This window comes from Chanodichthys erythropterus, chromosome 3 (assembly GCF_024489055.1).
Source record: "Chanodichthys erythropterus isolate Z2021 chromosome 3, ASM2448905v1, whole genome shotgun sequence".
Taxonomy (NCBI): Eukaryota; Metazoa; Chordata; class Actinopteri; order Cypriniformes; family Xenocyprididae; genus Chanodichthys; species Chanodichthys erythropterus.
This window is the reverse complement of record NC_090223.1, coordinates 38,940,425-38,957,684: the sequence shown is the minus strand read 5'-3', so window position 1 is coordinate 38,957,684 and position 17,260 is coordinate 38,940,425. Positions and strand designations below refer to the sequence as shown.

At 36.1% G+C, this 17,260-nt stretch overlaps 1 protein-coding gene across 6 annotated transcripts in view; it reads left to right on the top strand.

Annotated features, from left to right (window-relative positions):
* Positions 1-15,583, top strand: part of septin9a (septin 9a) — a 103,444-nt gene extending 87,861 nt beyond the window's left edge. For 5 of the 6 annotated variants that reach the window (XM_067382168.1, XM_067382170.1, XM_067382169.1 and 2 more), the window contains 6 exons: positions 1,245-1,382; positions 3,686-3,803; positions 5,449-5,544; positions 5,629-5,725; positions 10,210-10,261; positions 11,733-15,583. In XM_067382168.1, coding sequence (XP_067238269.1) covers positions 1,245-1,382; positions 3,686-3,803; positions 5,449-5,544; positions 5,629-5,725; positions 10,210-10,261; positions 11,733-11,859 — 628 coding nt within the window. In that variant the 3' untranslated portion in view covers positions 11,860-15,583. Of the gene's footprint in view, positions 1-1,244; positions 1,383-3,685; positions 3,804-5,446; positions 5,545-5,628; positions 5,726-10,209; positions 10,262-11,732 lie in introns of those variants that run through there. The other variant, XR_010894632.1, reaches the window with a different exon arrangement.
* The last annotated feature ends 1,677 nt before the right edge of the window (positions 15,584-17,260 follow it).

The window sequence follows — 17,260 nt, the reverse complement described above, 5'->3', positions numbered from 1 at the left end:
CCATCTATGGAGCCATGCTTGGATGGAGAACAGCATTCAAACTCCCAAAAATAAAACCACATGCCAACATCTCCAACCATCAAAGTGATGCTGATCAACACTTCAGCTTCTATGAACATCCATTTGGAAAATACTAAGAGATAGTGTAGTGTAGAGCTTTTTTTTCTTTTTTTTTTTTTTTTTTTTTTTTGAACTGTATATTGTTTACTTTGCTCCAAAACAGGGACTTAATTTGTTACAATTTCTTGGTTTGGTTCGCTTTTACAGGGTGACATTTCATTTGCAAGTTTCATCAAGATTGACACGTTTGCTGCGAGGGCTTATTGTGGCTTTATCTGTAGCTGTAGTGACACACAAACACTTATACAAGTGTTGCAGTCATTCTCGCTCTAACTGATAAATTATATATATTTAATTGTAATGAAGATAAAGAAGCGCTCTTTGGTTTTCAACTGCGATAAGGAATGTGCTCACTCACAGAATCAAACATTGCTTCTTTTTATATTACACATTTCCCATTATCTATTATGATACCGCTTAGTTCAGTAGTCTGTTATGTCAGATTGCTTCTCATCTCAATCGAACCACCCCAGAGTTCATTTTCAATTGGGCCGAGATCTCAGAGCGACTGTTTTGGTGTGATTGCCATGTTCATATATGCCAAAACAAAGGGAGAGAAAACATCAGGTTCCGAAACAAATGCTCCCATGGCGCTTTTCCACTGCATGGTATGGTTCGGTACGGCTTGATACAGCTTACTTTTTGGCTCTTTTCCACTGCAATGGACGGCTCGGTACAGAACTGTACACTTTGTACTGATACTAAATGTGGCGTAAATGGTCAGAGAGAATCGTCGTTACCAGCGCCATTGGATTTGAAACACGAGACACCAAACCCACTAGATTTAAATATTCAGTAACAGCCACCGCAGTATTATTTGCTCGCAAAACGACTTGCTTTAAACGACTGTTGCATGCAACTTGAAAAAAGTAGGAAATGGCTGTATCGTGGCCAGTAGATGAAGTGCAAACTCGTTGGTAGCAGATCTACGGCAGTAGAGGCGGCGCAACTATAATGATCAGTCTATATAATCCCACCTATTTTGAAGCGATACTAAACTGCAGTGGAAAACCAAACCTGAAAGTAAAACGAGCCGAGCCAAGTAGTACCACACAGTAGAAAAGCGACACTTGGAGACACTTGAAGGAAAAGTGTCATTGCATTTCTCTCTCTCTTTTCAACAGTTGGCAGCCCATAATGAAATTCATCAATGACCAGTATGAGCAGTACTTGCAGGAAGAGATCAATATTGACAGGAAGAAGAGGATCCCAGACTCACGAGTGCACTGCTGCATATACTTCATACCACCTACAGGACACTGGTTAGTAAACATACATCCGTTTACTTTTAGAAGTGACTTGAAACAGATCCTTATTTACCTAAACATCCATTTAATATGCACTGGATATGTGTTTGCATGTCAGGTTGTGTGCTTTGAATACCGTGTGTAAGGATCACCCTAAAAGCCTTTTGCAGTATTTACCTCATGTCTAGTAACTAATATCAGCTGTGCCCATTTATTAAATTGTGGCCAGCCTAATGATTTTTATGTTCAGTAAGGGGGAAAATTGTGGAAAAGGATGGTTGAGAATGTCAGGGCCTCCAGAGGGCGATATTGTTCCTCCTGCAGAATGAAGTAATGTTCAATGGTGACAACTGTTTTCAACATTGATATTAATCGTAAATGTTTCTTGAGCACCAAATTAGCATGTAGAGTGGTGCAGGGACGACGTCAGAACCTGGACTGGAAGACTAATTCACCAGTGGTTCCTTTGAGATTTTCCTATGGTTATTTATAATGGGATTTTTCAATTTATGAGTAAAATAAAACCTGTGGTAAACATAACTTGATGATACTTTGACAACCAACACCAAAACTGCCTCATGTAATTACTTATTAGAAACAAATGCTATAAAATTTGTGTGTGTAGTTTACTTTGTAGAACAAAACATCAAAGTATCGTCAAGTTGTTTACTGCAGGCTTTATTTTACTCATAAATTGAAAAACCCCATTATAAAATCCCATAGGAAAATTTCGAAGGAACCATTGGCCAATTAGTCGTCTGGGATCTGACGTCATACCTGCATCACTCTATTAGAATGACTTATGAAGGATAATGTGACACTGAAGCCTGGATTAATGATGCTGAAAATTCAGATTGCAATCACTGGAATAAGTTACATTTTAAAATAATATTTTAAAATAGAAAACGGTTATTTTAAATCATTTTAATATTTCACAACATCACTGTTTTTACTTTATTTTTGATCAAATAAATGCAGTCTTGGTAAGTATACGAGACTTATTTAAAAAATAAAATAAATCTTACAAACCATAACTTTTTTTTAAGTGTGAGCATTTTTAAGTTTAATAATTTTAGCTTTAAAAGCTGACCTGCTTGTAAAATGGTGTTGAGTAGAGTCACCACACTTCTTATTTTAACAAGGCCTTGTATAACACATTACTGCCTGACCTCTGGCTGGAAGGGCAGGTTTTTAACAATGTGACTCTTACAGAAATATTTAGCAATCCAAACAGCATTTTTAAACTTAATTTCAGTATATGCTGCTTTGGGATATTAAAACATTTTATAGAATGAAATATTTTTTGCCCTCCTGAGCAGCTACTGTTTACATCAGGGATTCGTAGTTACTGTTTACCATTAGCAGATTTCCTTTTTTACATCTAATAACATCTTTGTGCCAAATTAAGTGGGTGGTCTGTTCTGTTGTTTTGATGGAGAATCATTGTGTATGCTTGTGTTTTTATAGCTGTTGTTGGAGTCTCTCCAGACATTCTAAATTCTTCCTCATATACTATTTGTAGTGACCTTCAAAATAAAATTTGTATATTGAATGCACGTGTAAAATGTTTATACACATGCACAGTTATCCTGACAGATGCCCGGACCCACATTAGGAGGGATGCTTTCTGTCTGACCACCATCTGATAGTGCAGAGTAAATATTAAGACATATCTGGACTATTTATATAACTTGTACTTGTATATAACTTAAATATGAATTCAATAAATTATAATAATGTCAACCATTACCGAAATTCCCTTGAAAAATATCAAATATATATATATATATATATATATCTCCATCATCCATCCATTCAACTTAATTTGAAAAAGAGCTAAGGACTCTGAACACACATGCCAACCACACACTCATGGATTTGTTGTGTCCTGATGCCCCCAGAGCGTGTGCTGCAGGCCTTTCTGTGGGCCACCGTGATTGACTGACTGTTTCATGTCTGTCCAGCACTGCAGATGTCACCTCCCAGCAGCTGCATTCTGGCTTTGAACAACTTGGCTAATTAGAGTCGAACAGTCGGCTGTAGAGGCTGCAGTAATGCTGGCAGATTTGTTAAGTTCTAAGAAACTACATCTTTATGCCTTTTAATTTTCACTTTTTCCCTTTCACATTCAGAGGTCTCCGTACACCTCTGTATGAATAATCTTTTCATCTCCAAGCATCCTTAGAGCATGTATTTTGGGTATTTTTCGCCCTCTGGTGGTTAATGTGTAGTCCTGTTAACAGCAGTGTAGGTTTCGCTATAGTCCTTTTTAAGAAATGCAATCAGTCACATCTATTTCTCCTATGTCATTTCCTCAGTCTTAGGCCTTTGGATGTGGAGTTTATGAGACGTCTTAGCAAGGTGGTGAATATCGTTCCTGTCATCGCTAAGGCTGACACCCTGACTCTAGAGGAGAGGGATTTCTTCAAAAAAAAGGTGAGCTAAAGTTTGAGCTACAAATAAATGTTTAATGTTATTGCTCTCTTGTTTACAGAGTGTAAGCTTATGTGACACTAAACTTATTTTTCCATTGAATAATAAGCAGTTATTTGACTTACTGCCATGCTGTGATGCTGGTCTTTGTTGAAACGACATGACTTTGTTAGAATGGCATGACTTTTTGTCCAGATTTATTAAAAAACACAACAAATTACATTCATACATAAAGTGGAAACCCAGTGTTTGCTAAAATCTTTTCAGAGTTAAAAATCTCAGGATGGCCCTGTCCTAATATCATAGTAAAAAAAAAAAAAAAAAAATCTGTAAGATTTTAATGTTTTTAAAAGAAGTTTCGTCAAGGATCATGTGACACTGAAGATTGGAGTAATGATGCTGAAAATTCAGCTTTGACATTACAAGAATAAATTACATTTTAAAATATATTTTACTGTATTTTTAATTAAATAAATGTAGCCTTGGTGAGCAGACGAAACGTCTTTTAAAAACATTAAAAATCTTACCGATCCCAAAGTTTTGAACGGGTGTGTGTGTGTATATATGTATATGTATATGTATGTATATATATATATGTATGTATATGTATATATGTATATATGTATATGTATATATGTATATGTATATATGTATGTTTAAAACACTAAAACAGTAACAATAAGGGTATACACTCACATGGTTTGGTTTAGTTACTTGTAATTATGCATAATTTACTGTTATTGCTATAGTAAATACATGTAGTATCGTGTAACTACGTCACCTTGAAATAAAGTGTTACCGATCATTCATTTTCTTTAGTGTGAACGTGCTTATTTATTTTTTCTATGTCCGGCTTGTTGTGTGAATTAATGGCTAACTATGCAGAGATTCAGATTCAGTGATTTAATATAACAGACAAAATACAATGTTGAATAATGTGAATGCCACAAACCGATGCATTGATGTCTGGTACAGGCTGTCATGTTGTTATTCTAGCTGTATTTGGCAAACTGAATCTTTTTCTTCCCTAAGAGATTTCCAAAATCACAGATGGTGTCTCTAAAGCTTCTACAGAAACACTGCTTCCCTGTGAAAGCACTAATGCAGTTTTATTTATGATGTGATGGTGGCTTACTTAATATGAATGGCGAGAAAACAAGGACTGTCTCAAAATTTTGATTATTCAAAAAAACAAAAACAAAGCCACAGTGGACTAGTTAATGCATTTTTAGAGCAGTGGTATGAAGCTGAGATGACACATAGTATGATGAAGTGTAGGTAAGCAACATCTGTTCTGGGGTTGTTAGTGGCGTTTCACATAGCAGTAAGGAAGCGCGCTCGCCAACCTCAACGGCTCTGGTGCTTGTGCTGGCGTGCCTCTTGCAGGAAGAACACATGCTGTTTGGAACACAGACATAGATCTTTCTCTGTTTTGGAAAAATCTCCTGACAGATTCCAAAACAGTTTCTTTCGAAAAGAATTAGTGTCACTTCCTGTCTTGCAGAGTATTGGCATATTTAAAAGATTTTTGGATATTAGCAGTGTTTCTAAAGGCTACATGGTTTTTCTTTATCCATTTTGAAAATAACTTTTTAATTTTAAAAATTAATTTTAATTTTTTTTTTTTAAACTTTTTAATTTTGTGTAGATCAGGGAAGAGCTTAGAGCCAATGGGATTGACGTCTATCCACAGAAAGAGTTCGACGAGGATGCGGAGGACCGAACAATCAATGAGAAAATAAGAGTGAGTTTGCACTATACTTAGAAAAACATCTATAGTTCATTAAAAACATGGTGATATTATCCGTTTCCTTCCTTTTACCATTAGGAGATGATTCCTTTTGCAGTAGTTGGAAGTGACCAGGAGTACCAGGTCAATGGGAGAAGACTCTTAGGAAGGAAAACAAAATGGGGAACTATTGAAGGTATTGTAACTCTTTGATCTCTCAACCGTTTTAGAGAAGAGATAGAGAAAGTGATTAGCAGATGTCTATGCAGACAGCAATGTTCCAAAAGCACATCAAGGGAGCTCATTAACCACAGACACACGGATATGAGTCAAACATCAGAAAGCCTTATCCTCTGTAAATGAGGACCCTCTCAGAACACCAGTGCGTCATCTTGACTGTGAGTCAGCAAGCTGCTGGACAGTTAAAATGCCTTTATCTGCAGTGCCTGCAGCTAATATTTATTAAATATGACTTAAGTATTCTTTGATGAATGGAAAGATCAAAAGAATAGATTTTATGTAGAATATAAATCTATTTTAACATTATAAATATAATGTTATATTATATTGTATTACATTACATATTAAACAGTCTTAAAGGTGCAATTGGTGATTTTCTACAGAAACATTTTTTGTTATACTCGTTGAAATTCTCCTCATATCCTGATAGCAATCACTGTGTTAAACAGTATATATATATTTATAAATATATCATCCGTGGAAGGCTGTTACGTGCTTAAAGATGTTAACTGGAATGAACGCAACATTTAGGTGAGATGCAGCTGTTGCAGTGTGAGGGAGAACAAACCAGACAGCAAGGGATGCAGAAATAATCAATGTTTATTGACACGGGAGAATTTAGACAATACAAGAAAAACATGAACTCAGTAAAAGTAAGAAAAAATGGGGATGTCGCCAAACAAAAGAAATAATCATAACAAAACCCATTAACTAGCGCCCACGCCCTTAAACTAACTACCAAAAATAAAATGTAGAAGCAAAACCGAAAACTTTGACGTATGCGACGCCTTAACTAAACTCTACTACATAAACAAAATACACTGTGTGCAGAATTATTAGGCAAGTTGATTTTCTGATCACATTTTTTTTCCAAGCACATTTTACCAATTCCAATCCATATCAATCTTAATAACTACTATTAATATTGTTTTTAATCATTTATAAGTTATATTTAATTGTTCATGAAGGCTGGAAATGAAGAATGCCCTATATTCAGGTGTGCAGAATAATTAGGCAGGTTTTCTTTTACAGATAAAATGAGCCAAAAAAGAGATTTAACTCAGACATAAAAGTCAAAGATTATTAAATACTCATGAGAAGGACGCAATACTAATGTAATACTAGAAATTGCAAAGTTAAAGCATGACCATTGGACAGTGAAATGCTCATTGGGTCAGCGGGGTCATACAAAAACAGCTGGAGAAGAAAAGACACGTTAACTGCAAAAGAATTAAGAATTAAGGTGAAGAATTAATCATTATCAGGAACCCTTTAGTCTCCAGCGCCACCATTTCCCAGTACTGAAACCTACCTGGAGTCTTCAGAAGTGTGAGGTGTCAGGATCTCAGAGACTTAGGTTAGGTGAAGAATCCTAAAAAATGACCTGCTCTTAATAAGAATCACAAGCTGAAGTGTTATAAAGTACATGAAGACTGGGTTTTTATAGGCCTTATAGACAGACAGCTTGAGAGTGACTCCTGAAGGACCAGCACCACATCCTCTTGTACCACTGTTTGAAGAATTTATCTTCCAGAATCTGGCAGTAAGTTTTGGAAGATCATTTAGTCCATCTCTGCAAGATGGACATTTCAGGATAAGAGATGGACTAAAAGTGAACTCCCACACCTTACTGCCAGATTCTGGAAGATAAATTCTTCAAACAGTGGTACAAGAGGATGTGGTGCTGGTCCTTCAGGAGTCACTCTCAAGCTGTCTGTCTATAAGGCCTATAAAAACCCAGTCTTCATGTACTTTATAACACTTCAGCTTGTGATTCTTATTAAGAGCAGGTCGCTTTTTAGGATTCTTCACCTAACCTAAGTCTCTGAGATCCTGACACCTCACACTTCTGAAGACTCCAGGTAGGTTTCAGTACTGGGAAATGGTGGCGCTGGAGACTAAAGGGTTCCTGATGGTTTCACACTTAATTCTTCACCTTAATTCTTAATTCTTTTGCAGTTAACGTGTCTTTTCTTCTCCAGCTGTTTTTGTATGACCCCGCTGACCCAATGAGCATTTCACTGTCCAATGGTCATGCTTTAACTTTGCAATTTCTAGTATTACATTAGTATTGTGTCCTTCTCATGAGTATTTAATAATCTTTGACTTTTATGTCTGAGTTAAATCTCTTTTTTGGCTCATTTTATCTGTAAAAGAAAACCTGCCTAATTATTCTGCACACCTGAATATAGGGCATTCTTCATTTCCAGCCTTCATGAACAATTATATATCACTTATAAATGATTAAAAACAATATTAATAGTAGTTATTAAGATTGATGTGGATTGGAATTGGTAAAATGTGCTTGGAAAAAAAATATGATCAGAAAATCAACTTGCCTAATAATTCTGCACACAGTGTACAATGGAGGCGAACACCCACACACTAACTAACATAAATTACCAGTTCGAGCCGTCACGTGCCATACGGGATTAACAATTGTCAGTGAGGTTGAGAGTAGGGCTGTACATAACAAAGTGATCATTATTTGCTAATCAAGACCGAATTAAGTGGTTAACCGATAACGACTTCACAACAGCATACGAATGCGCACATAAAATGAACATGTGAAACTTGTTTCACGCTCTAACTCCATCAGGTTAACTGTTACACGAGTGCATCAAACAACTCACAGAAATGGCGTCTCAATAAACCACAGACTAAATGAACAGTTCAAAGACACGTTGGCTGGCTGGCTGGCTCTGGCTCGACAAAGTTGAGTGAGGTCCGTAGCCCAAACGCTCACTGCAAGTGGAACGCCGCCAAAGCCCTTTAAACGTTCTGCCACCCGCAGATTGGCAGAACGCAGGTCATGACGTGAGACATCACCAGGATGATTGCTAGTTTTCTGTCCAATAACATCAACCTAAGTGACTCGACAGAGAGGTAACAAAAGAGAGGGAGGGAAAAAATGAAAACAAAATACAAAACATAAGTGGAATGTAACAAAGGCGTAGGACCATAAAATATAAATCCAGTCATTATATTCCGTCCGAATGAAATAATACAATGTCCTTCCTGCCTGTCAGCATATGTTTTACATACCATCACGCACCCTATTCGTGCAGACATCATACGTCATCAGCGCGTTTCAAGCTATGCAGAGTTTATAGAGACAGACGTCAGTCACGGAGCACCACAAACAAACAGCAGCCACCTTTTACAGCTCCTGCCAAATCAGATCAACGAGCTTATGCTGCGTTCACGCCATAACTACCCTAATAAAGAGATGGCAAACCTGTGACGTTCTAACGGAGCTGTTCAATCAGACTCGGAATTATGCGTTTCCATGTCAACAGTATCAACACCGAAATGAATCTGCGTCTTGTTTACGTTCATTATTATTGTAATGTTATGTGCTTTGAAACATGAGGTAGTTTAACGCCGTCTCTTGTGACGCTTTGCCGAGAGCAGCTGAGTGTGTATTCATGTATTTTGGCGGAGGCGTGGCTTTGGACGGTGTTTTGCAGGGAGGGTGGGATCGTATATTTTCAATGCTAGCAGGCTAAAGTTAGCATTTCCCAGATCACCTACTGCACCTTTAATTATTGTTTATGATAATAAACATGACAGCACAGCAGCTGTCACAAGCTTGTTTATCACAAATTTAGTATTTTTTTTTTATATTTTCATTTAAAAAAAAAAACATATTTATAATGCTATACTGTGTGTTACCTTATAGGACAAAAACAACTGCGACAGGTTCTAATTCACCTTTCTCTCTTCTGACTGCAGTAATCAATCTCTTGATATTTTTCCCCTCTTTTGGAAGCTTGTGGAAACTTTTAGAGCAAATGCAAATATAAAAACTATATTTGCTGTCGTCTCCCATTCACTGCTATAGAAGTTTGATGACTTCCGCATCTGAGAACCCCTGAAATGTGAAAAGGGTCCATTGTAGAGCAATATAAAACCTTGTTTCAATAGTAACTACATGTATCTGGGCGGTTGATGTGCTTAGCTGCTCACACAGTAAAACTCTTTCATTTTTGGTGAGCTGTTTTGAGAGTCAAATGACTCTGTAATTATGCTTAATCTTTTTGAAGAGCTTGACTCCTCTTATTAAAGTCTCTTTGAAAACCTTTCATTTCCTACACTGGATGTCTGCTCCATGGTGGTATTCTCTGTCTCATTCATGGAGTTTGACATAATCTATAATTCATAAACATTTTTTCACTTCAGGCATTTGTCAAGCTCTCATGGTAATCTTTCAGGAACTCTTCGGTTTAAATGAAATTACTAGAGACTGGGGTGGTTTTCTTATTTCTGTCCACCTCCCCCTGAGTACACCTGCAGCAGCTTTACCTAGTGAACAAGTGGTCTTTAATTTATATATGTTGCTCCAAATGGCTAGAGATGAAGAAATTTCCAATTGATGTAATCAGTGATCTTTTCCTTCTGTTTTTAACTCTGTGTCCTGTTGCCTTTTGGTGTCTGAAGTTGAGAATATTGCCCACTGTGAGTTTGCCTACCTGCGGGACCTCCTCATAAGGTCAGTGCATTAAGTCTATGCCTGTGGTTAAACAAACAGCATTACAGTATACCCTTGTAGACGAGTGCTTAATTGTGTTGAATGTGCCCTTGTAGTGTACTTCAAATCTTAAAAGTTTGTTTTTTAAAAACTGTACTTGCAGATAATAAAATATTAATTAAATAAAAGGCCATTTAAGCATCTACACATTCATAACTGTTTCTTACACATTTTAGTACAATGAAAAAAGTTATGGTTACTTTAGACATTGTACTAACTATAAGTAACTTTGCAACTACATGTAAACTACCAGTCATTAGATTATTAGTAAACTGTTAGGTTTAGGTGTTAGGATTCGGGTTAGTAGAATAACTCAACATCTACTTGTAAAGTTACTTATAGTCAATAAAAATGCTTTTCTTACTTAGATGTTTTGTCTTGTTTCTATTCCAATTATCTAACAATTCTTAAATCAACAAGCATTTTCTAGACAAGTAAAAAATTATTGTCCTGTTTTCAGAAAAAAATGTCAAAATTAAGTGAGTTCTTCCCTAAAATAAGCAAAATAATCTTGTTTCAAACCAAAAAACAAGATAATTTTGCTTACCCCATTGGCAGATTATTTTGCTTGTTTTAAGGGGGGACACTTGATTTTGACTTATTTTTTTCTGAAAACAAGACAATAATTTTTTTCTTGTCTAGAAAATGCTTCTTGATTTAAGAATTTTTACATATTTGGACTGGAAACGAGATGAAAACATCAAGTAAGAAAAGCATTTTTTCCAGTATGATAGGGATGTGCAACGATTAATCGCGATTAATCATTAGCAAAATAAAAGTCTGTGTTTACGTGATATATGTGTGTGTTCTGTTTATAATAGTTATGTATATATAAATACACACACATACATGTATAAATTTAGGAAATATATGCATGTTTAAATACATATATATATTTATATATATTTTATAGTACATGTAAATATAAATATTTTATATATAAATTAACCTTAACAAACAGAACACACACATATATTACGTAAACACAGACTTTTATTTTGCAAACGAATCGTTGCACATCCCTGTAGCAGATATTAAAGGGTTAGTTCACCCAAAAATTAAATTTCTGTCATTAGGTACTCACCCTCATGTCGTCCTAAACCTGTATGACTTTCTTCTGTGGAACAAAAAATAAGATATTTTGTAAAATAATCCATATCCATACACTAAAAGTCAACAGAGTCCAAATTTTGTTTTGAACCTGAATTGGCTTTTGTTGTAGGGACATTTTTCAGAATATCTTATATTGTGTTCAACAAATGGAAATAGGTCATATGGGTTTGGACCTTTTAGAGGGTCATTAAATAATGTCAGAACAGTCATTTTGAGTGAAAGTGTTGACGTGACTGATATCTGCATGCCCATTGTATATTACCCATTATGTTGGGCTTGTTTCATCATTCTAACTCTGTGATTGGCTCATGTCCTGCAGAAGCCACATGCAGAACATTAAAGACATCACCAGCAGCATCCACTACGAGATGTACCGCGTCCGTCGGCTCAACGAGAATAACACTCAGGCCAACGGCGTGCATCATCCAGCCTCCCACGAAATCTAGCACCCTCAAATGAACAACCCCTCCGCCCCTGTTCCTCACTCCTCTCCAATCCCCAACCCTCCATTTACCTTACACTCCTTTCCGCCCCCTTCAATCAGCCGTGGACTGAGGTGAAGAGGTCCATCAAGAGAAGCACATAATGACTTTACAGAGAAACTCCACGGTGCTCTTAAACCCTCGAGCCATCTGCACGGGCACTGGAGGGCCGAAGAAGGCAAAAATACAGCTGTTAAAGAGCTTCTCTATATACTGCATGCGTTTGACTCACTCTGTTAATGCTTCAGGTCTGTGTCTGTGCGTGCAGAGGTTGATTACGAGGCAGTTTCTGATTGGTCAAGCTGTGCAAAAAGCTCTTCACATGCAGCATCACTCTTCCTTCAATCGCCATGGTTATTTTACAGAATGCTCAGAACGCTCCTTTTTATGTGATTCGTCGAATGCTATCTTAATATTTATGCTTAATTTTGAGCAAGACCGATACAAGACAAGTCATCTTTTGAACCCAGAGCTGATGTGGCAGCACCTTAAAATTTTCCATTTCACATTATAACACTACAGGATATCAGATGTCTATAAATACTAAACAAATACTAGTTGCCTACAGCATTGTGGAGAACCTGGTGTGCCATTGGTTCTGCTATTGGTTTCATCACATCTGTGCAAATAATTACAGGAAATCTGACTCATTGGACCCCTAGCACCATATAAAAACAGTGATGAGTAACAGGTGTGGGATTTGTGTTGGAAAGATTATCCAAACTGAATAGTATTTATGTGGATTAAATGAGATCGTTTCATACTTTATACAGACGATCTTATTTATTGCAGAATGTGACCCGAACTGGACAGAGAATAGCAGTGCGTTTTAATTAATTTTAATGAATCGTTTAATTCTGTATACTGTACATCTGGTACACTGTTTTTATCATGCAGTATTCAGTGCCGTTTATCTTAAACCTTCCAGAACGTCTCGTTCTCTTCCAGTCATGCTGAATATGTGGAAATCTTTTGTCAGTTTAGGTGTCTTGTTTTGTCTTAGTCTAGAGGTAAGGGCCTACAGGAGAGGAAACTTTAAGTGCCAAGATGTCCGTGTGCCTTAAAGCTGCCTGCAGCGTTCTTGTCTTTAAACCCTTTTATTAATGCTCATCATTGGGAAAATATCTTTGTTTTGTACTGTGCTGTATATTCATAGTGATTCAATTTTTGTATTGGTATTCAGAGTAACACAAATAACTTTGATATCCTGTTATTTTAAAGAAATAAAGATTTAAATGGTAAATAATTTTGACTCTTTTAATTAATGATTAATTGACTTGTAAATGTGTCTAGATTTTGTAATTACTCACATTATGTGGTCCTGGGACAGATTTGTTGATCAGTAATGAGTCCTGTTTTCCACTCCACTCCATGATACTATTTTGCATCTAGGTGCTAAATTAAATTAAATCAACTGCTTTTATTAAAGCCATATAATTTTGACATTCATTTGACATTTGCTAGAGACATTAATTTGGCTTTTACTAAATTTTATTCTGGATCACTGATAATATGGCTCTCTAACAGAGCACATTTTTCACAATTTAAAAAAAAAAATCTCTTGAATTTTTTATTTCTAATTTTGTGTAACATTTAGTCCCCATCCATTCTACTCTTCAGCATGGAGATGAGCTTGAAGGGTTAGTTCACCCAAAAAAATAAAATAAATAAATAAAATGATTCACCCTCATGTCGTTTTACACCCGTAAGACCTTTGTTCTTCTTCGCAACACAAATGAAGATAATTTTGATAAAATCTGATGGCTCAGTGAGGCCTCTATTGCCAGCAATGCCACTGAAGATATCATAAAGGTACTCAAAACATATTTAAAACCGTTCATGTGAGTACAATGGTTCTACCTTTAATATTATAAAGGTTTTTGTGCAACAAAATAATGACTTTTCAACAATATCTAGTGATGACCGTTTTCAAAACACTGCTTTGAATCTTTATGAATCTTTTGTTTCGAATCAGTTAGTCAGATTGCATATCAAACTGCCAAAACTGCTGAAATCACGTTACATTAGGGCTACGAACAACTGATTTGAATCAAATGATTCGTAAAGCTTCATGAAGCTGTGTTTTGAAATCGCCCATCACTAGATATTGTTGAAGTTTTTTTAAATTACTGTTTTAAATATGTTTTGAGTACCTTTCTGGATCTTGAGAAGTTCGGTGGCATTGCAATACAGGCATCAACTGAGCCATCGGATCTCATCAAAAATATCTTAATTTGTGTTCTGAAGATGAACGAAGTTCTTACTGGGCGCAGAACGACATGAGGTTGAGTAATTAATGACTGAATTTTCATTTTTGGGTGAACTAAACCTTTAAATCTGATGCTTTTTTAACTTCACATGAATTGGAGGCTTTTACAAAATGGATTTACCAGAAGCTTCGACTTAGACTACAGTAGAGAATAATCCCACCTGAAGCACCTGTTAGTTTCACACTTATGAAGTTTTTTTATTTTCTTGAAATGTAGTTATTAAAACTAGAGTTAGGTACTTGGATGTGATCTGCAATTGACAGACTCATTTTGGACGTAAAATTAAGATAAGGCATTAATAAATGTCTCCCACTCAAACTCAATTGGTTAAGGACTTGGACTTGACAAGATGGACTCGAATCCTTCTTGTTCATTCATGGGTCATATATGTCATGGAGTTGATCTTAAACAAGCACCCAGGAGTTTCTATCAAATATCTTATATTTGTAACTACCACAAATGATTTTTAAAGAATGTCTTCTCTTACATCATCGTTATCATTTTAACGTGTTGCATGACTGTATTTCTGTCCTTCCTCATCCGTCTCAAAATGGAGATGCGTTCTTATCGCTCTTAAAATGGCACCCCGTTTTTCTCACCTTTACAGAAACAGATGTTGCCTTGCTTTGCTTGCACCTTATGTCCTCTGCCTCACAGCTCACAGAACTCTGTTTCCCAGATTCCTTCTCTCCCGTATCCCATGTAATGAGACAGCGGGGCATCTGTTACCACTACGGTCTGTTTGCTCTCCCTCCCTCCTGCTCCTCCCTTTATTTGCGCTTTTGCATGTTGCTGTAATTAAATTAATTTGCCATTTGAATGAGCATAGTTTGTCTGTGGATGCCCTCTTCATGAAAATGAGAGAGCCCTTGGAGTGCACTTATTAGTGGGCAAAGCCCCCACTGTTTACAGTGTACTAAACTCTAAAGGTGGCACATTTATTTTGCCCCTGAAGACTAATTCATGTTTCTCTCTGCATGATGCGCGTGTTTGTATTAGCTGTCACTTTAATTATATGCTGCCCTGTCTCATCTATGCTTTGGGAAAAATAAATCTGCTTAGCAACTACCGGTTGTCATCTGACCAGCTCTAGCAGTCGAAGATGCTTCCTTTTTAGTGTTGATGTCAGTCACTGCAGCATTATGGAAGAACTTCATGTCACTTGATGTTCGTTGGTAGTATTAGGAAGATGTCGATGCAACCCATATACATTTTTATTCTTAACTAAAACTATTAAAAATCATTTTCATTTCAAGCTGTAAAATATAAATATTAGATGAAAGACTTAGAAAAACCTAATTTAAAATATTGACAAATACTGTAATAGTATGCTATATAAATAATACTAAAATAACACTGCCCATATCTTTTGCCATATCGCAAAATAAAAACAATATTTATGTTTGGTATCACTTTAGTATAGGGGACACATATAAACTATTAACTATGACTTTTCCCTCAATAAACTCCTAATTTACTGCTCATTACTACACTCTAAAAAATGCTGGGTTAAAAACAACCCAAGTTGGGTTGAAAATGGACAAACCCAGCGATTGGGTTGTTTTAACCCAGCAGCTGGGTTAAATGTTTGTCCAACCTGCTGGGTAGTTTTACTTAACTCAAAATTACAATATTGCTATTTAAAATGAACCCAAAATATCTTGAAAATTAACATTTATTAATATGTTTAATAAATGAACATTTTAATTTCATTTTAGATTCATTTTAAGTCAGCCATATAGTCATTTTCAAACAATAGTTGGGTTAAATAAAACTACCCAGCAGGTTGGGCAAACATTTAACCCAACAATTGGGTTAAAACAACCCAATCGCTGGGTTTGTCCATTTTCAACCCAACTTGGGTTGTTTTTAACCCAGCATTTTTTAGAGTGTAGTTAGTAAGGTAGTTAAGTTTAGGTATTGAGTAGGATTAAGAATGTAGAATAGGGAATAAGGCATTAATATGTGCTTAAGTTATGTAACTCATGATGATAATAATAATAATAAAATGGTAATAGATCAGAATATTGTTGGGCCTATTCAGGCCACCGCAATATTACTTATAGGGATGTAGTCAGTAAAATTTTGTACAATACCAATAAGCTGATATATTTTTGATGTTATGGTCGACAACTAATTAAATGCTATACTAATTTGTCTGATTAATCTAAAATCATTTTAAATAATGGATTGCCACTGTAGATTGGGTAATACTTATAGGGAACAATTCCCACTTTTAACTAGTTGCTTATTATCTTGCATATTGGCTGTTTATTAGTCCTTTTAAAGCACATATTAAGGCCTTATTCTGTTTTACCATATTCTACATCCATATATCCAACCCCATACCTAAACTGAAATGCTACAACAACTACCTTACTAATTATTAATAAGCAGTAAATTAGGAGTTCATTGAGGCAAAAGATGTAGTTAATAGTGAATATGTGTTCCCCATACTGAAGTGTTACTATAGATTGTAAAGCAAAACCAGTTGAGAACCATTGGTCTAAATATTTCCTCCATTTCTATGTGTTTTTGTTTAATTAATCATGGCTACTGTGGGAAAGAGCATCAGTACGTAGCTTTTCCACACATTGAGGAGGCAACATTTGTTTGGACCACATTACTGATCGTAAACACTCAAACTGTTGTAAAAAAATGCTTTGATACATTTTGTGAGTATTTATGTAAATACCAAATTTATAAAACATATAGAAGAGTAGTGGGTAATGCTGTCATTATCTAGAGTCGCTATACTCATATGCATAACCTTTGTTCAACTCTCCTGCATTTTTCCCCACAATAATGGGCATTTGCTCAAGCCGTCCTTGAGGTCTCCTTTGAAGTAATTAGCAGAAATTCGACAGCCCCAGTTCTGACTCCACCTCTCTAATCTGCATATGTTAGCTGCTATAAGACTGTGTTCATTAAAACCGCTGATTTCCTTTTTGTAGGACCGCACTTTAATTAGAAACATTACCTGCCATTTTGTTCTTTATCACTGCTCAGAGCTGGCGTGGTCGTGGCCACCTGCCGTCATGCTCCACCTTGCTCCTTGATTGTCTCTGCAGGAATCTGTGCGATTTGTTTCGAAT